This window comes from Moschus berezovskii, chromosome 1 (assembly GCF_049115385.1).
Source record: "Moschus berezovskii isolate FMDL1 chromosome 1, NW_MosBer_1.0, whole genome shotgun sequence".
NCBI lineage: Eukaryota > Metazoa > Chordata > Mammalia > Artiodactyla > Moschidae > Moschus > Moschus berezovskii.
In genome coordinates this window covers 154,343,038-154,361,201 of record NC_142460.1, presented here as the reverse complement: position 1 = coordinate 154,361,201, position 18,164 = coordinate 154,343,038, and the positions used below count along the sequence as shown (strand labels likewise).

Genomic DNA, 18,164 nt, shown 5'->3' with positions numbered 1-18,164 from the left:
TTTCTATTCTAATATCAGCAGGGTTTCTTATTTGTTTATTTTTTAATTGGAGGAAAATTGCTTTACAATGTTGTTGGTTTCTGCCATACAACAACAAGAATCAGCCATTAAGTATACATAAGTTGCCTCCCTCCTGAGCCTCTCTCCTCCCCACATTCCAGCCCTCTCTGTCATCACAGAGTGCCAGACTGGGGTCCCTGTGCTAAACAGCAGCTTCCCACTAGTTATCTATTTTACACAGAATATATATGTCAATGTTACTTTTTCCATTCGTCCCACCCACTCCTTTCCTCGCTGTGTCCTCATGTGTGTTTTCTACATCTGCATCTCCACTGCTTCCCTGCAAATAGTTTTCATCAGTACCATTTTTCTAGATTCCATATTATGTGTTAATGTACAATATTTGTTTTTGTCTTTCTGATTTACTTCACTCTGTATAACAGGCTCTGAGTTCATCCACCTCACTACCACTGACTCAAATGTGTTCCTTTCTATGGCTGAGTAATCTTTCATTGTGTATATGTACCATATCTTCTTTATCCATTCATCTTTCTGTGAACATCTAGGTTGCCTCTGTGTCCTAGCTATTGTAAATAGTCAGCATTTGGGGATCTGAAGCAGAACTGAGAGGTGGGAGGACAGTGGAAAGGAGTCTACTATGTGGAGTATCTGAGCATGACATCCAGGTCAGAGAGAAGATATATGAAGGTCAGGTTGATCAGTAGACAGTGAGAAAGGTGGTGTTCAGGGGCTGGAGATGACAGTGAGGACAGAGGGCGGATGTGCACAAAGGTAAGGATGAGATGGGGTTTGGTCTAGGGTGAGAAACAGATCAACGTGTAAGTTTTCATCAGCCGCTTTAGAACCTGCAAATCATTACTTTTTTTTTCTTTTTTTCTTCTTTACAGTGAGCATTCCTCCTGCCCTATGACTGCAGTGTGGTTGCCTGTTCTTAATAGCTGATGGTCTTTCTCCCAGGCACCGTTCATTTCAATTCTGTTTTCTTCTCTTCCCGTTTGACTTAAACATCCTGAGATTTCCCATCCTCTTCTGTTCTGAGGTCAGGCTTCTAACGCCTCTCATTTTAGTCTAGGTCAGTGACCCTCAACCTCACTGTACCCTGGACTCTAACTGAGGAGCTTTTTAAAAACATTCGGGTGCCTGGGCCCAGCACAGAGAATCTGATTTAATTGGCCTGGGAATTTGTTAAACTCAACAGGTGATCTTTGTACATGTTTCCCCAACTGGGTGTTCTCCTGGGTGAAAATAATGACTCCAGTTGTGTTGCCCGCACTGGGAGCTACCTGATGAGCACAGACCCAGCCCTTCTCTAACCATGGCAGTATTACAAGTGTGGCTGCGCATGAGGGCTCCAGAGTCTGACACCTGCATTCCTATCTCAGCTCTGTGATGCTAGGCACACTCTGAATTATCTAGACTCCTCAATTTCCTAATGTGCTGATGGGGAACAATAATGCCTACAAAAGTCTTAATTCTCAGAATGTAACATACTTATTATTAGCACAATGCCTGTCACATAGAAGTGCTCAACAAATAGTAGTTGTTTTTGTTAATATTTGTGTTCTGCTTGCGTTAGCTCTTTTTCTAATATGCTGTTTTTCCATAGGACCACACAGATTAATTTCTTCCACATATTATGTTGTGCCTCTACATTGTTTCTTGATGGAAAATCATAGGCTGTCTTTTTTCTAAATTTAAAAAATAATAAAGCTTCATGACTATAATGATTACAAGTAGCAGGACTTGGTGCTACAATGAAAGTTGACAAAGATTACTTTTCTAAATATTTAGCTTAGTTTCAGTTTGCTTGGTAAGAGAGTGGCCACAGGGTGACTCTGTAAGAAACCCAAAGATTTCTTAAGGACTGAGTGTGGACCATGATTTTTCGAGAAGCTCATTCTGGCAGGAACCTGCCCAATGGTAGTTCAGTTATATCTTGCTTTTTCTCAAAACTATTTATGCAGTACCACCACAATATTTATCACATGTAATTATTGTTTTAAGTGTCTTTAAAAATAAGAAAACATAATCTGCCCCTTATGCCTACCATTCCACCTGGCAGTTCCTTGGTGGGGTAGTCCCACCTTTCTGATCAGCTGTCTGCCCCCACTGCAAAGTGATTGTTCCAGAGGCCAAAACTCTTGTAAAAACAACATTAAACGTAAAATGGACATTAACATACTTGCATTTACAAGCGGTGAAGTTTGTCATCTTCGTGTTGTTATTTATGCAGCATTAACCTTTTTCTCCAGATCATTGAGACTGAAAATATGATGGACCGAATTGTGACTGGCTTGTCTGAGTCTAGTGTCAAGGTGCGGTTAGCTGCCGTCAGGTATGAGCTTTAAATGGCCTGAATAAAAATCCTTTGCCATGTGTTTAACCTGTTTCCTTTCCGGACCTTCACCAAGTAAGCACAGAATCCAAATGTTACTTGACAGTATTCTGAGGTGAATTCATACAGTGTGTAACACTATTTAACAGAGAAGCTAGCTTCAAAAGCCCATGAAGCCCTGAAGTAGTTGAATTAACGATGTGTGTAGATAAACTTGAAATGTATATTAGTAATTGTGCAATGCCCAGCAGTGTGTTTTAAAAGGAAAAGTTTTGGCTTCTTGTGAAGCTAATTTTGATTATTCTTTGTAGATGTTTGCACAGTTTATCTAGATCTGTGCAGCAGCTTCGAACCAGTTTCCAGGATCATGCCGTGTGGAAACCTTTAATGAAGGTAAGAAGAAAACATCAAGTCCACACCTATTCCCGCAGAGCCATTAGTGGGCAAGGTAGCTGACAGGTCTCCCTGATCTAGGAGTGTGTCTGATTTTTATGTTAAAGTGTTGTGAACATTTATCTCCTCAGATGTGATGTTCTAAGCCTCTTGAGAACACGCGGACTGTGTCTCTGAGGTCAGCATCTCATGTGTGACAAGGGAAGTACACACCTGGCTTTCTTTCATTAAATAAAACTTCAGTCACTCATCTGATCTCCCTTTGGGACTAGTATCACACTTTAGACTTATATCCAGAGTCGTCTTTGTGATTTTTAGTTATTAAAAAAGAAAGGAATCAGCCATTTACAAATATAACCTGTTCTTAGTCTTTTGGCACTCCCTTAATATTTTCAAAAAGTTGTTACTTCCTGCCTCTCCACTCCAGAAAGACTTCTTTGTTAAGACCTAAAGGTCTTTCCTTTGAGGGTGCACACACACAAAAAAAGGTGGTTTAGGTCAAAGAATTATCTGAATTGAGACTTAGAATATTCATCAGGTTTCTGCAAATAATGTTATCCCTCATACATTACAGAACCACAGGTCACTGTGGTCTCACCATCTTTTTTTTTTTTTAAGCAACTGTATACTTTGCGTTTGATCTGCAGATTCTTTGTCTAAGTTTTTGGCTTTTTGTTTTGCTTTTTAGTACCTACTGTGAAAGCCCCTGGGCACAGTAAGTCTACCAAAAATTGTACTACAGAGCTCTTGCCCTCAGCCTAAAGCATCAGTTACAGTAGAGGCTTCTGTGAGTTAGAATAGTTGGGGGAAGCTTCTGTCAGATTATAAAGTGACTTTGGAGGCAGAAGGAAGGCAGGAGGATTTCCTAGAGAGGAACAGCCTGAAGAGCAGAAACATTACGTGTGGTGTGCGTGGGAGGCCGGAGCACGCCTTCAGGACTGTGGTGGAAGGTGCACGCTGGGCACCGGGTGGGAGGTGGGCACCAACTGGAAGGGTTGGACCAGTGCTCTCCCCAGGAAAGGAATTTTACTGTTGCCACTCTTTCTTGTTCTTAGATTGCACCTTTTTTGCAGCAGCTTCATCTTAGTTTATTGATTCTGTCCATTCAAGATTTTTTTTAAAGTGCTCTCCTATTTCCCAAAATAACTTCCAGATATTTTCTCTGGAGCCATTTTCTGATTGCTCAGCTCAGTACCCCTGTATCATATGAATCAGAAATGGAGGAGCATGTGGTTTCTGACTAGTTCTGCCTGGGCACAAGTTGGGTGAGCAGTCTAGAAGGATCTGTGTGCTTGGGTACATGTGGGTATAATTACCATCAAACTGTTACTATGTTTGCACATTTAAAGTATAGTGTTAAAAGCCTGAAAGTAAATGAGTGATTTATTTCAGGTACTTTTAGGTTTTTCTTAGTTCAGAGCTTGCTTGCATGTCTATTGACTCTTTTCCCCCTTTTTCTTGTTTTGTTTTTAAATGTTGATTAGCAAACTATAGGAGAGTAGGCATTCAATTTTAACTAAAACTTTCATTTGTGGATTATTTTTTGTTCTTATTTTGGTGAAATTCTATTTGGTCAGTGTTGGATGTCAGCTTCTAAATTTCATGTGTTATATATCTGATACTTTACTGAGTAAATTTTTTCAAGAATTTCTTGAATCTTTCTAGTATCTCTTCTGTTTTATCATTTAGTGTTATCTAATTTGAGAATAAAACTTGATAAAAGCACATGAATCTCTGTAAAACAAATATTTTTTAAAATTAATCATAAAAGTAAAGCAACTTTGTAGAACAAGTAGTAACTATTTATTAATGGTTCTTTTAAAAAAAATACACATTTTGAAAGTCACTTTTTTTCTTAACAAGACACAGAATGTCCCTTCCTCCCAAAATACACTACCCTGAATTCATATTATTGTAAATTCCTGAACACATAGACCAGAAACAAAGCAACTTTTTAAAGCCTTGTTTGGTGCTCAGTTATTTCAACCAATGATTCTCTAAGTAGTATAATTTTGGAAAATCCTTATTTCTCTTAATTCATAAGCATTCTTTGAGTGCCCACTTTGTGCAGTGCCACTTAGGCCTGGATAAATTAAACTATAGATATTATTATAGATATTCCTTCAAAAAGCTTTAGTTTGTAAGTAGGAAAGGAGATTGGGAGGGCTCCACAAAGAATTTGAATAGTGGACAGTAGTACAGGCCCTAAGAGAGGTCACAGACAGTAGCAGTCAACACTCAGGAAGATAGAATGACTTCTTTTTGGAAGGGCTTCAGGAAGCCTTCTGGAATAATATGACCTTAAAGCATGGATAGAGATGTAGGAAGAACATGGCAGGGGAAGCGGGGTGGTGGTGAACAGGGTCTTAGAGTAGAAACACAGAGATTAGCCAGCATAGTATATGAGATTTGATCTTTATCACCCAGCTAACAATTCACAGGAGAGTTAAAATACAGTATTTTAAGAGAATTGCTTTGATTTTATAATTCTTGTTTGTTCTTAACATGGGAACTTCAGACTTGATTTAGCTGAAGAAAGCAGATAATCATTTATCTCTCTGAATTTTTTTCTTTTTTTTAATGATCAATTTCCATTTTGCGTAACTAGAACTTCTAGGATTCCTTTTAGGGTCAGAAGCCTGATCCTGGTCCGATTCCAAGTGCAAAGGATTTCTTTGAAGTGGATATGGCAAATAATTGGTGGTGCTAATGAAGGCTTCTCTCTTTGAATCTAGAAGGAAGGGATTCTGATAATAGTTAATGGCAATTAACCTTTGTCATCATGCTGTGTTGTCTTCTCTAAGATCATCAAGAGTCCATGATAGTTTGCTGTATAACTTGTATGAGTCTGATATTGTGCCTGATAGCAATTATGGCAAGGAGTTACCTTTTTTAAAACCTTATTTATATATAGCCATTACCGTGTGATAGTTACTGCTCTAAAATCTTTTTATATATTAATTTTCATACAAATCCCTGAAGTAGACTCTGTTATTATCCTCATTTTACAGGCAAGAAATTCATAAACTTATTAAGTAATTGAACTGAAATTTGCATTCAGGCATTCTGCGTTCTTATTTCCATGCTATGCCACTTCCCTTATTATTCAGCAAATGACATTTAATCTTAAATAGTCCTATCAAGGAAGTATTGTGAAGTCTCAGAGAGGTGAAGAAATATGCTTAAGTTCACACGTCTAATAAGTGAAGGAGTGACGGTCGGAACCAGGACTATGTGATTCCAGTCCTGAGAATCAATTCTTCACCTTGCTCTTGTGTCATAGTTTGATCCATCCACATTCCTGTTCAGACGGGTCCTTCCAGAAGCAACGGAAAGGCTTAGGCCCTCGGGCAGTTTTGTGGTTTCATAAGTGCCTGATGTGGTAGAATCAATTGGGTTAACTTGCCTCAGAGCAGTTCTCTGGTCTTCAAACTTTTTACATACAGCACCCCATCCCTGACTCGTGTCTGTCTCCTTTTCCATGTAGCGGTGAGCTGTAGTCCTCCAGCAAGACAGACCTGAGGGCCTTAGTCAGTCATAATGACAGCACTAGGTAAAGTCTCACTCAGTGTCAAGTGGATCTTTCCTGTCTCTCCAAGATGAGAAATCAGATTAAAAGATAAATTGTTTTTGTTCTCATTTATTCTGATGATCTCACCTGCATGATTGCAAACTATTAATAGTATCCTTTTTTTTTTAATTCCATAGGTTTTACAAAATGCACCAGATGAAATCCTAGTAGTAGCATCGTCCATGCTATGCAATCTCCTTCTTGAATTTTCTCCAAGCAAAGAGGTTTGTGTTGATTTTCTCTTCCTAGATGACTTCTGCCCAGTCTAGAGCTTAGTTAAATAATTTTCACAGTAGTTGACATTAAAATTTGAAGATTGGAGTTTAAAACTGCTTCTGAATTGTTTAGATGTTGGGTGTTGGGGGGGGATTAAATTAATTTAAAAATATAGTCGTCATTCCCTGTTTTCCCTTCTCTGCCTGGCATATGCAATTTATTTTATAAATAAGCTATAATATCTTATAGTCAATCTGAACTGTCTAAAATTGTAAATGTAGAAAATAATTACACAAGTAATAGACTATTTTCAAATTTATATTTACTAAAGAATAAATTAAGACCCAATTTTGTAAACCAAGATTACATGGCATTGCAAGGAGATAACTGCTGGTACTGAAAAGTAATCTTTTTTTTTTTTTAAGCTTTATCTTGAAAAGTAATCTTTTTAATGTTAATGGTACTTATTTAGGGAGGGTTTACATTTGGGATTTTTTTTCCCCCTTATATGCATTTTATAAATTGTTTGTACATGCATTGTTTTTATGATAGAGAAAATGGAAATAAACTTTAATAAAAGGAAGAGGTTACCTGATAGAATTAGTTTTACAGTGTTGAAATATCTCTGGCCTGCCTAGTCATGAGCTAGGTTTGGACACCATCCGTTATTGAGTGCATTTAGTGTCCCATTTTGGTGAATTTCTTTCCTGCACTGTAATCCTTCAGGCTTTGAACTGGTATTTAGGAAGACGTTAGTAATGAGGTGGTAGTTCAGAGACCATCATTCAGCAAGCGGAATTCTTGGGACAAAGTGGGAAGACTGGTAGTTGTTCTGAAGGAAGGGGAGGCAGGATAGGACACCAGAACACCTGTCTCTGCCGAGGATGATGTGGTTGCAGTCAGTGTGACATCCTGAACAGCTACCTTCAGAATATTTAGGGTCTAGCTAGAAAGGAAGGTAGATGGGCTCTGGTGTAGAGTCATTAACATGATTGATTTTTTAGTATTAAAAATAAACTGGATTCTTAACTGTAAGGAAAGGAAATGGTATAAGCATTTATTGGGCTAGTTGACACAATTGGAATATGGACTAGTTTCAATAAAAGTATTGTTTTACTGTCAGTTTCTCTGAATTTGGTAACTGTTCTGTGGTTATCTAAGAGAATATTCTTGTTCTTAGGAAATACTCATTGAGGTATTCAGGGTAAAGTGGCATGATGTTTTCATCCTACTTTTAAATGGTTCAGAAAAAGGATAAATAATAGGATATGGGTGTGTAGAATGCGAGACATAATGATAAAACAAATATGGCAGCATGTTAAAAATTGGTGAGTCTGGGAAAAGAATATATGGAAGTTCCTTAAATTGGTCTTGCTACCTTATAAGTTTAAACTTATTTTAAAATAAAAAGTTTTTTTAAACTGTACAGTTTGTACTAATAAAGTGTATTTTTCTTCAAAAATGTCATCTTGAAAGGCACTGACCTTTGTCTTGGTATGCAAGTCTGAATTGCTTAAGACATTTCTAGAACCCACTTCAAAAATAGACCTTTTAAGCATTCATTGGTGATGGTAAATCTGTCCTCTAAGGTTTGAATTTTTTAGAAACTATCAAAACCTATTTTCAGCCAAGTATCATAAATAAAGCAAGTCATCAGACTAACACATGCTATTTTAGGTATAAAATGTATCACATTTAATACCTAAAATATTTGACTAAATATACCTATAGTTGACTATAAAAGTACAAGACTATTTTGCTTGTATAATTGATAGGTAGTCCTGAAAGTAGTTCCAAAAGCTGAATTCTGCAGCACATCGATGAATAAGATTAACAATTTGGAAAGAAGTTAGTTCTGTTGTAAACCAACCATGTTGCTTCATAGTCACAGTTTGTGAAGAACACTGGGACACATGCTGCAACAGAGCAGGGAGTGGCTGTCTCAGAGGAGGGTAGGGAGAGTGTGGAACTAGGTAACAGATCGTAAGGGCAAGAGTGAACGTACATAGAAGTAGGATATCTCCTGAGTCTTTCAGGACTACAGGGAAAAAGCAGACAACAGGCTTTACTTTGGCTTTTGGATCTGTGACAGAGTCATTGTCCCTACACTTGCCCTTCTCAAGGTGATTTTTGTAGCCACCTCACTCCCTGCCTTGTGAAGGTTGCTTGGAATTGGTAAGAGGAGGAAAGAAATAGAGTGCCAGGCTGTGTATATTATATACACTTCATTTACAAACCTGACTTTAAAACTGTTTTTTCTCCTTTCCAATCACAGCCAATTTTAGAATCAGGAGCTGTAGAGCTACTTTGTGGACTAACCCAAAGTGAAAATCCTGCTTTACGAGTGAATGGAATTTGGGCTTTAATGGTATGTTTCACAAAGAGGAGAAAGCAGTTACTGAAGTTAAAATTAAGGAATGTTTTATTTGGAATGTCTGAAATTTTCTTTTTTTAAAAATCTTAACTCTTTTAGCTCAGTTTTCTAAAGACTTAGGACCTAAAAGATTTCATTCACTTTTCAGATTTGAATATAAGCAAGTTGCTTGGCCACAGTGTTCCTTGGTTCTCCTATTTATTAAGAAAAGTAGCATTTAGGGGAAAAAGTTTTCCTCATCATGAACTCATTGATATCTGTGTAGAGTTACGTACTTTACAGGGTGGTTTTGTGTCTCCTTTAAAACGTCTTTGTGAAGTAAGCTGCTGCTGCTGCTAAGTCACTTCAGTCATGTTCGACTCTGTGTGACCCCATAGACGGAAGCCCACCAGGCTCCCCCATCCCTGGGATACTCCAGGCAAGAACACTGGAGTGGGTTGCCATTTCCTTCTCCATGTGAAGTAAGCTAGAGTATACATATTTTACAGCTGAGAAAACTAAGCACAGAGTGGTTGAACAACTTACCCAAGGTAAGAGAGTTAGGGTATACATGCTCAATAATTTGTTAGCAGTTTCTGGTGAATAACTTGTAATAATCTGAATTCTAAAACTGTGTAACTATGCAGTTAGAAAACCATTTTTCCTTAAAATTTTTTCAAATAAAATCTATTGAAATTGAAAATAAAGCATAATTCTACATGAATTTTTTAAATGTAATTATAGCAGTTATAATTCAATCCAGTATGCCAGAAACTAATAAGCTAAGAGTTTATACTTGCTATCTGTAATTTTTATTTTACTTTATATTGGTATAGATCCACCTTGCAATTGGGAAAATAGAATTTAGAGGGTAAATGAATCATCTAAGGCCTCACAGCTAATACATGCTAGAAATGGGTTCTGGGCCTGTCCCCGGCCCATGTTCATCCTCTGGTACTGTGCTGTGTCTGCTGTCTTTTCACCCAAATTTGGGGATGGAAATAATCATCTTTCAGGAAAGCACTTAGTATATCAGATTCAGTTATTTTTCTTCTTAACAGCTTTTGGAATTCTCTTTCTTGAAACTCTTTCCCAGGAATTTTTTCCCCCCTCACTTTGTACTCAGCCTCCTTTTCAAGCTTTTTCTCAGGAGACATTCTCCCAAGTTTCATTTCCCAGTTTCCACTTCCCTTTACACTATAGTTTCAGGGACTTCATCTACTCTCATGGTTTCAGCTCCCCTCACGGAAGAGGTTGCTTTGAAATATGCATTTCCAGATAGAATTGTTCCCTGTTTCCCAGGTTGTCACTTCAGAGGCTAATGGGACTTCATTTGAGGGCTCTCTGACAAGTACAGTTTTAATGCTGAAAAATATACTTATCCCACTCTTCAAATTCATATTAACTCTCTTATTCTCATCAATCTCCTTATTATCAGCTATTATGTTCTCGTTCACAGAATGTAAAACCTTGGAATACTCTTTGGCCTGGGTTTCTTGACACCCAGCCGAGTACTCTTTTTGCTCTGACATGTTGCCTCTATTCGGAATTTCATCTTTTATGTGTCTTAGATCCTTAATTTCAAAAAGTTCCTGGAGGGCAATAACCACATATTATAGTAAGTCTCTAGTTTACAAGAGATTTTTAAACCAGAAGTTGATTTATGAATTATTTGGAATTTGCCTTTTTTTTTTTTTCCTTCAGACATGTTGTTATAGCTTCAGGTTAGCTAGGGTAATCTATAATATGTCCAGAAAGGAGAAAAAGGAGCAAAAATAGCTCCTGGCCATCTGGGGCTACTGGTCTTGGGTATATCTCCACCCCCGAGAACCTCCTGCCTGATATAGCCAACCACATCAGCACTAACAGAGAACTGTGAATGCAGTAGGTGGTTTGTGCCAGTAAAGTTAACAAAACCCGCTGTCTATTTTCATGCATACTAGAGGAGTAGCTTTAAGTCCTTCTCAAAGTACTTGTCACAGTATAGTTGTTAGCAGTCATTTTGTTATTGAAGTGCACAGAAAGCAACTTGATAGCCAGAAGGGTATTCTTGAAAATAATCACCAAGCTCGTGGATACAGAGAACAGATTGGTGGTTCCAGAGGTGGGATGAGGGTGGGAGAAATGAGTGAACTGTTTTGTTTTTGTAGTTTAAATAAATTGAACTAAATAAATGAAATTTTAAAAATTATAATAGTATATTTTGTATTTATTTGAGAAATCTTAAAACATGAAAATGCCATGTCAGAAAGTGGTTGTATTTCTTATTGAGGAGTATGTATAGAAGTAACAGTTAACTTTTCTCTTGACAGACGGAATTATAGGTGATTAACAGGAATTAGAAAAGTAACATGATTTTATCCTTAAGGATTTTCTGCAGATTCTGTTTATACTTTGAAAATTATCAGAATTATTATTAAAATATAATTTAATAAAGCAAATGTAGATGTGATTCTTAAAACTTCTTTAATCCTTCCAGAATATGGCATTTCAGGCTGAACAAAAAATAAAAGCAGATATTTTGCGAAGCTTGAGTACTGAACAGCTCTTCCGGTTATTATCAGATTCAGATTTGAATGTGCTGATGAAGACATTGGGACTTCTTAGAAACCTACTCTCTACTCGCCCTGTAAGTAAAATCACCCCAGTTTCCAGATTAACTAGCTTGGCATATACACTACAGAGCACTGCCCTGCCTCTCTGCTCCCATCATCATCTGCCCAGAAGTTATGATCCAAGGACTGCCCTTGCCAGAGAAGCTAGGAGTTGATATTTAGACCTGTCACCTTCCGAGGTGTTCAGGAGCTGCTTCACCATGTGGCCTCCACTCCTGCACTGCCTGTCCTGTCTCCCCCTCTTAGTCCTACATGCTGGATGGGAGCCTACCTTTGTTGCTTTATTCTGACTTGGTTTGCCAGCCAGAATGGGTTTTCTCATCTGCCTAAATTGCTTAATCTCTGGGGCCTGAGCTTCTGTCCCTTGAGAGACTCCTCAGTGCCATTTCCTTGCCCGCATTGACTGGACTGACCTCTCGAGGTGTCAGCATGGAGAGCAGTGGGCATATGTCAGATCAGGAGAGGCTGAGCCTTGTTGTGGGGTCTTTCTTGCTGTTCTCTAATGTTCCCTAAGCAACAGGGTCTGTGGCCTTCAGGCCAATAAAGAAACATGGTGGTTCCCTTCTGTGTGCATCACTTGTGTTCTGAGTCCTTTCTGTACATTTGGACCCCAAAAGAGTATTAGTAAATCTACACCATATTTTCTAAGTCCCTGGCTTCTCTCCCTCCCCCATCCATTTTTTAAGCTTCCTTTCTATTTAGTATCTTTGAGCTCAAGAATCCTCAGTGATTGCAATTCTATATTCTGTCAGGCCAAGTCTCTGCTATCTTCATCTTGAAGTCATCAACAGCAAAAAATTGAAGGCAAGATATTTCACAACATAATACAGGCACACCTTGGAGATACTGCTGGTTTTGGTTTCCAGACCACTGCAATAAAACAAGTCACAAGAATTTTTTTGATTTCCCAGTGCATATAAAAGTTATATTTACATTGCACTGTAGTCTGTTAAGCATGTAATAAGCATTATGTCTTAAGAAGAAAATATATTGTTAACATGCCCTAATTAAAAAATAATGCTGTTGAAAAAATGGCACCGATAGACTTGCTCCACACTGTTAACACAAACCTTCAATTTTTTTTTTATTAAAAAAAAAAACACATTATATAGGCAGCACGCAATAAATTGACTTGAATTTGAGCAAACTGGGAGATAGTGGAGGACAGAGAAGCCTGGAATGCTGCAGTCCATGAGGTTGCAAAGAGTTGGACACAAATTAACAACTGAACAGCAACAATATACTTGTAAACATGGTTCTGTGGTCTCTGGTTCTATACTCATGGTATTTTCTTTGAAGCAGTTGTGTACTGCACTGTATTGTTTAACTTTTGGAAGCCTTCTGTTCTTTCCTATTATCTTTTTCTTTGTTCTCCAGATGATAACTGTGGATTTCCCATTGTTTTGCAGCACATAGATAAAATAATGAGTACTCATGGAAAGCAAATTATGCAAGCCGTCACCCTTATTTTGGAAGGGGAGCATAACATTGAAGTCAAAGAGCAGGTATGTGTTCCTTTTTTTTTTTTTTTTTTTTTTGAGAATATCTTTTGAGTGTGAGTACCAAGAGGAATCATAGTTAGGAACCTCCTGAGTTACTCTGTTGCAAAAGACCGTGCTGAGTTCAGAAGTGCTATAGACACAGGAAGGGTCTGAAGGAAAACACCCTCCACCACCCTTGAAACTCTTTTCAAGAATTCTTCCTCCTGGAATGGAAGAAGACATGAGCAGAGTCTATAGTTTTACCCTCTGTGTCATGCACTATATATACTGTCTGTCACTATGGGGATGGACACCTCTGACCATCTTAGAGTGAATCCTTTTCCCAGGGTTCACATTTCTAGCCTTCCATATCACTATGCTCTGAACCAAATTCCTGCAACTTCCTGATGAAAAACCCCTTATGCTGGAGACATCTTTTATTTCTTTACTCTCATCCATCCCTCTTCCTTATTTCTATCCCATATCCCTTCTTTCTGTTGTGTTTCAATAGGGCAAGTTTAGGATAGACATAAAAGTACAGAGGCTGTATGTTCATTAGGGAACAGTTTGGGAATTACTTTTCTCTAGTTCCTGGGGTTTATTACAAGATTTTTAATATAGTATATGTGAAATTTTGTCAGAAAAAGTCACCTGCACACATATTTTTAACATAAGATCTGAGATAATGGTAATGTTCAACTTTCTGACTTAAATGTTGGCTCTATGGGTGTGTTCATTTCACAGTTCATTGAGCTGTACACTTAAATGTATGGAAGAAACTTGCCCAAGATCATCTGTGGAGAGTTGGACCCAAAGTCTAACTGCAGGGCCCACTTCCTTACCCTCTGTGTTCCTGAGTTAAAGCAATTCATCAGGCTTCAGAAGAGCAGTCCAGGAGGCAAGAGTAGTAGGACTTGGGAGCTTTGTTGGAATTTGTGAGCAAAAAAAGTGGTAGCTTTGACAGAGTGATTTTAGACAGACATTTTAGATGCTTCTTATTGAAATTCAATAATGAACAACTATGTTTTTTGATGAACAAAAATGGAACACAGAAAAACTATGATCTTCTAGGCATCACTGAAGTTAGGGTAAATGAGATTCATTTCTAGAACACAATAAAGAAGACGCAGTGTTCAAAATAAACTATTCTACATGGAGAGCATAGAAATTTGTCTGTAAAGACAGCTCACCTAGATAGAATTCCACCAACTTGAAAAATGAAGCAAGGTAGAAAGGTGAGGCAAGATGCGGATGGGGGCGAAGAAAAAGACCAACGACAATAAGGTGTTTCGGCAGCATCAGTGATACCCGCCCACACAGGTTTGGGTAATGGGAAGTGTGGGTGACTATGGGGAGGTTTAAACTGCCTGCTTTTTAGCTAGAAGTTTAATTCCTCTCAAAAGAATCAAAGATACATTCTCTTTTTCTATTTTATTGAGGTATATCAATATACAATAAGGTACATATATTTAAAGCATACAGTGTGATAAGTTGACATGTGTATATGCCATGAAACAGTCAGTGTGATCAAGACAGTGAACATGTCTATCTGTCCCACAGGAACACAAGAAGTGTTCCATTCTAACCACTCCTATTCAGCATCATACTGAAACTGCATTATCCATTTCAGGGGTTTAGCACACTGTTTCTGCAAAGGGCTAGGTAAATATTTTAAGTTGGCAGGCTATACAGTCTCTGTAGCAGCTTCTTAACTGCGATGTTGTAACCTGAAATCAGGTGTAAACAATATGTAAGCAAGTAGACGTGGCTGTCTTCCAGTAAAACTTTATTTACCAAAACAGGTATTGGGTTGGGTTGTGTTCAGCCCACAGGCCATAATTTGCCCCTTATTACTCTGTATCATTGATTTCCAGTTGTTCACATGAAAGCATGCATGTGTGTGCTCTGCTCCCGAGCTCATGTGTTAAATTGGCTTGGCCCAAGAACTGATTAGTCTCTTTAAGATTTGGTTTCTTGTCTCCATCAGAATATTCACAGTAGGAGTGTGTGGGCTTAAGAGCAGAACTGTAGCTCACTCTACCATGCTGGTCAAGCCTGGGGATGCGTGGGTGTATTCTAACCTGCAAGAAGGGGAATCATTTGCCTATCTTGCTGGCCTAGTCTATTCTGAGGGCTGTTTCCTGAAATCCTCTCTTATATCCCTTGTCCTAGTAGGTAAGAGAGAGGTAGTTCTTCCCTAGGTGAGTCTAAATTCTTATCCATAGTTAGAGTCCAATCCTGTTTTTCCCCTTTGCTGTCTCCTCAGTCCTGAAAAATTCATGGGTGTTGTGCCTGTCGAGACTTCTGACAGGCTCACCATGTACCAGGTCACTGAAATCTGACGTTTTCCTCGGGTCATCTCTCTCCCACTTGTGGGTCATATCAGGGTCTCCTCATTATGATCTAAGCACCCTGGAATAATAGTCCCCCAGTGCTTGGACGGAGGAGCCTGGTGGGCTGCAGTCCGTGGGATCGTTAAGAATTGGACATGACTGAGCGACTTCACTTTCACTTTTCACTTTCATGCATTGGAGAAGGAAATGGCAACCCACTCCAGTGTTCTTGCCTGGAGAATCCCAGGGACGGGGGAGCCTAGTGGGCTGCCATCTATGGGGTCGCACAGAGTCGGACACGACTGAAGCGACTTAGCAGCAGCAGCAACAGCAGTGCCTTGGATCATAAATGGTCCATTTTCTGTTTCCTGTATCCTAGGGACAACCTCAGTACTCACTCCTTAACAATCTAATCACTGTGGTGGTGTTAACCCAGGAAAAATAAGACCATATACCCTTTAAGATATTTGAGGGTTTGGGCCATAGGAAGAAAACATCCTCTTCAATTAGCTATATAACCTATAAGCTTAACTAACTAAAGTCTAGCAAAGAAAAAGGTTAAAATTGGAGAAAATATATTTGAATTCAGATCCCATCCCCACCTCTGGTCACTTTTCTTTGAGTGATTCCTTCCTGTGCTCGTGGACTTGGTGTCACTTTCTCCAAGAAACCTTCCCTGGCCCTTCCCTGCCCTTGTGTTATCACACAGATAGACTTAGTGCTTTCTCAGTTCTGTTTTCACCTCAGGTACACCACAGTAAAATGTAACTGTGTGTTTGCCTTTGGAGTTAGGGAGTGTGTCCTGTTCCTAGCACAGCCTGTTGCCCAGTGGAGTGGGCAGAGTTCAGGCACATTACAGGTGCTTGGCCAGTGTTTGTGGAATTGCTGGGGCTGGCACTGGCTCAGTATCCCTGCCCCATCCCTGCCCCAGGCCCTTCACCTTTACCTTAATCCCTGCCACCTGCTGGCCTGACTGTGAGGATGTAACAACTGACAAGAACAGGCTCTTCTTCCAGTACCAGGGTGGGCACTGTCCTCAAGAGGGCCACCTGGCACAGGCTCCCTCCACCCTCCACATTAGGCCAACCTGGACCAGCTCCCTTCCCTTTCTGTTCCTCTGGTACAGTTCCAAAAAGTCAAGAGGTCCTTATCTTATGAGGCTAGTGGACATGGTCAGGTCTTTATCTCGAAGGTCATGGGCTTGGAGACAAGTAGCGTCTAGAAGGGGGAGTAGGGGAAGTTATAACACAAGGGACTACCGCTTTGAGGAAACCTCATGGGTTAGTGGTAAGAGTGCCTCTTAAATATGAAATTTTCAAGAAAATATTAATAAATTACATTTTCCCTTTGATTTATGTGATAACGTGACCGTAGCTGCCTTTGCCTAGCAGTGATGGCTTGTGCCCAGAAAGAAGCCTCTGAAGCATTTGGGTTCTCATCTACCTAAGGCAGACTTTTCTTAGGTGTGGTTACTTTTTTGGGCAGTAACGTTAGGGGATAAGAAATCAGGGCATTCGGAGGGGAATGTGAGAATCAGGACATGTACTGAAGGTGGGAAATTGCCCAGGTTCTTGAAAGAGCTTGAGTCTGGGGACTTCAGAACTTTCCTGACCTCCTGCCCTTTGTTCTTTTCCAGACACTGTGCATCTTAGCCAACATAGCAGATGGGACAACAGCAAAAGAACTTATTATGACCAATGATGACATCCTGCAGAAAATCAAGTATTATATGGTAGGCCTTTGTCCCTGGCATGACTACACTAGCTACACATTAGAAGGCGAGGACAGGTAGTGCTGATAGCTCAGAACAAATTGTGCAGAAACTAAACAAAGAATAGACTCCTCTGTAACCAATTCCAGAAATCCTCTTCCATCCTGAAAAATGAAACAACGCCAAGCCCTTGAGGCTTGCACGACTGGGCAGTGTTCCCACTCGTCACCCCATTTTTCACCCTGTCATCTGATTGCACCCTCTTACACAGTGAAGAACTTGGGCCCTTGGCCTTCTCTCAGCGCCCCTAATCCTATCTTCCCTCTCAAAGCTTCAGTCCTGTGCAGATGAACCCTCTAGTCTCTGGTACGTCTGGCTCTTGTTCTTTGACCAGTTTGCTTTCAATCATAATCTGCTACCTACCTGTAGACACCTCAGCTATGTACTGCCAAAGCCTTACCTGGGATCTTGTCCTCACCAGAAACTCCCCTTGCCAAAATCTGGAAGTTAGACACGCTTCCTCTCTTTTCTGTCAGTGTCTCCTAGGGAAACCCTAACTGTGGATGAACATGTCTTCTCTTTGCCTGCATGGTGGAGTTAACAACTATAGAGAAAGGCACAAAACCAGACGGACTGGTTTCTTGTTAAATTCACACCCACGTGTGCACTCAGCACTGCTTAGTGTCCTCCTGTGCTTCTCCAGCATGCGGGGGCCTCCATTCTCTGCAAGAATAGGCTCTTACCTTCTCATTCTTTAGACCTCACCTCCTCTCTCCCTCATCACTCCTAGGGGTGACCTCACCTTTTGTTTTGTGAAGGAAATAGAAGCCAAAGCCCTTCAGTGGTTCCCTATTACACTTTGAATAAAATCCATCCTCCCCCAACCTTTTGCTGCCTGTGAAGTCCTGTATGACCTGACTCACCTGTGCCCCCAGCTCCTTTATTTTCCCTCATACCTTTGTTCACTAGTGTGGCCTCTTGTTGTTCTTCAGAGAGGCCATGCATGTTCTTTCCTGCCTCAGGACCATCACACGTGCCCGCCCCTCTGCCTGGAGCACTCTTCTCCCCATTCCTTCATGGGGTGCCTTCTCTCCTGCTGGATCTTAGTTCAGCTGACACTTCCTCCTGGACTCTT

General features: G+C 39.8%; 1 protein-coding gene across 4 annotated transcripts in view; it reads left to right on the top strand.

The window, feature by feature from the left end:
- ARMC8 (armadillo repeat containing 8) overlaps nt 1-18,164 on the top strand; it is a 104,321-nt gene that overhangs the window by 76,747 nt on the left and 9,410 nt on the right. For all 4 annotated transcript variants that reach the window (XM_055413056.2, XM_055413032.2, XM_055413062.2 and 1 more), the window contains 7 exons: nt 2,274-2,356; nt 2,668-2,749; nt 6,458-6,544; nt 8,812-8,904; nt 11,369-11,518; nt 12,914-13,009; nt 16,955-17,050. In XM_055413056.2, coding sequence (XP_055269031.1) covers nt 2,274-2,356; nt 2,668-2,749; nt 6,458-6,544; nt 8,812-8,904; nt 11,369-11,518; nt 12,914-13,009; nt 16,955-17,050 — 687 coding nt within the window. The remainder of the gene's footprint in view (nt 1-2,273; nt 2,357-2,667; nt 2,750-6,457; nt 6,545-8,811; nt 8,905-11,368; nt 11,519-12,913; nt 13,010-16,954; nt 17,051-18,164) is intronic.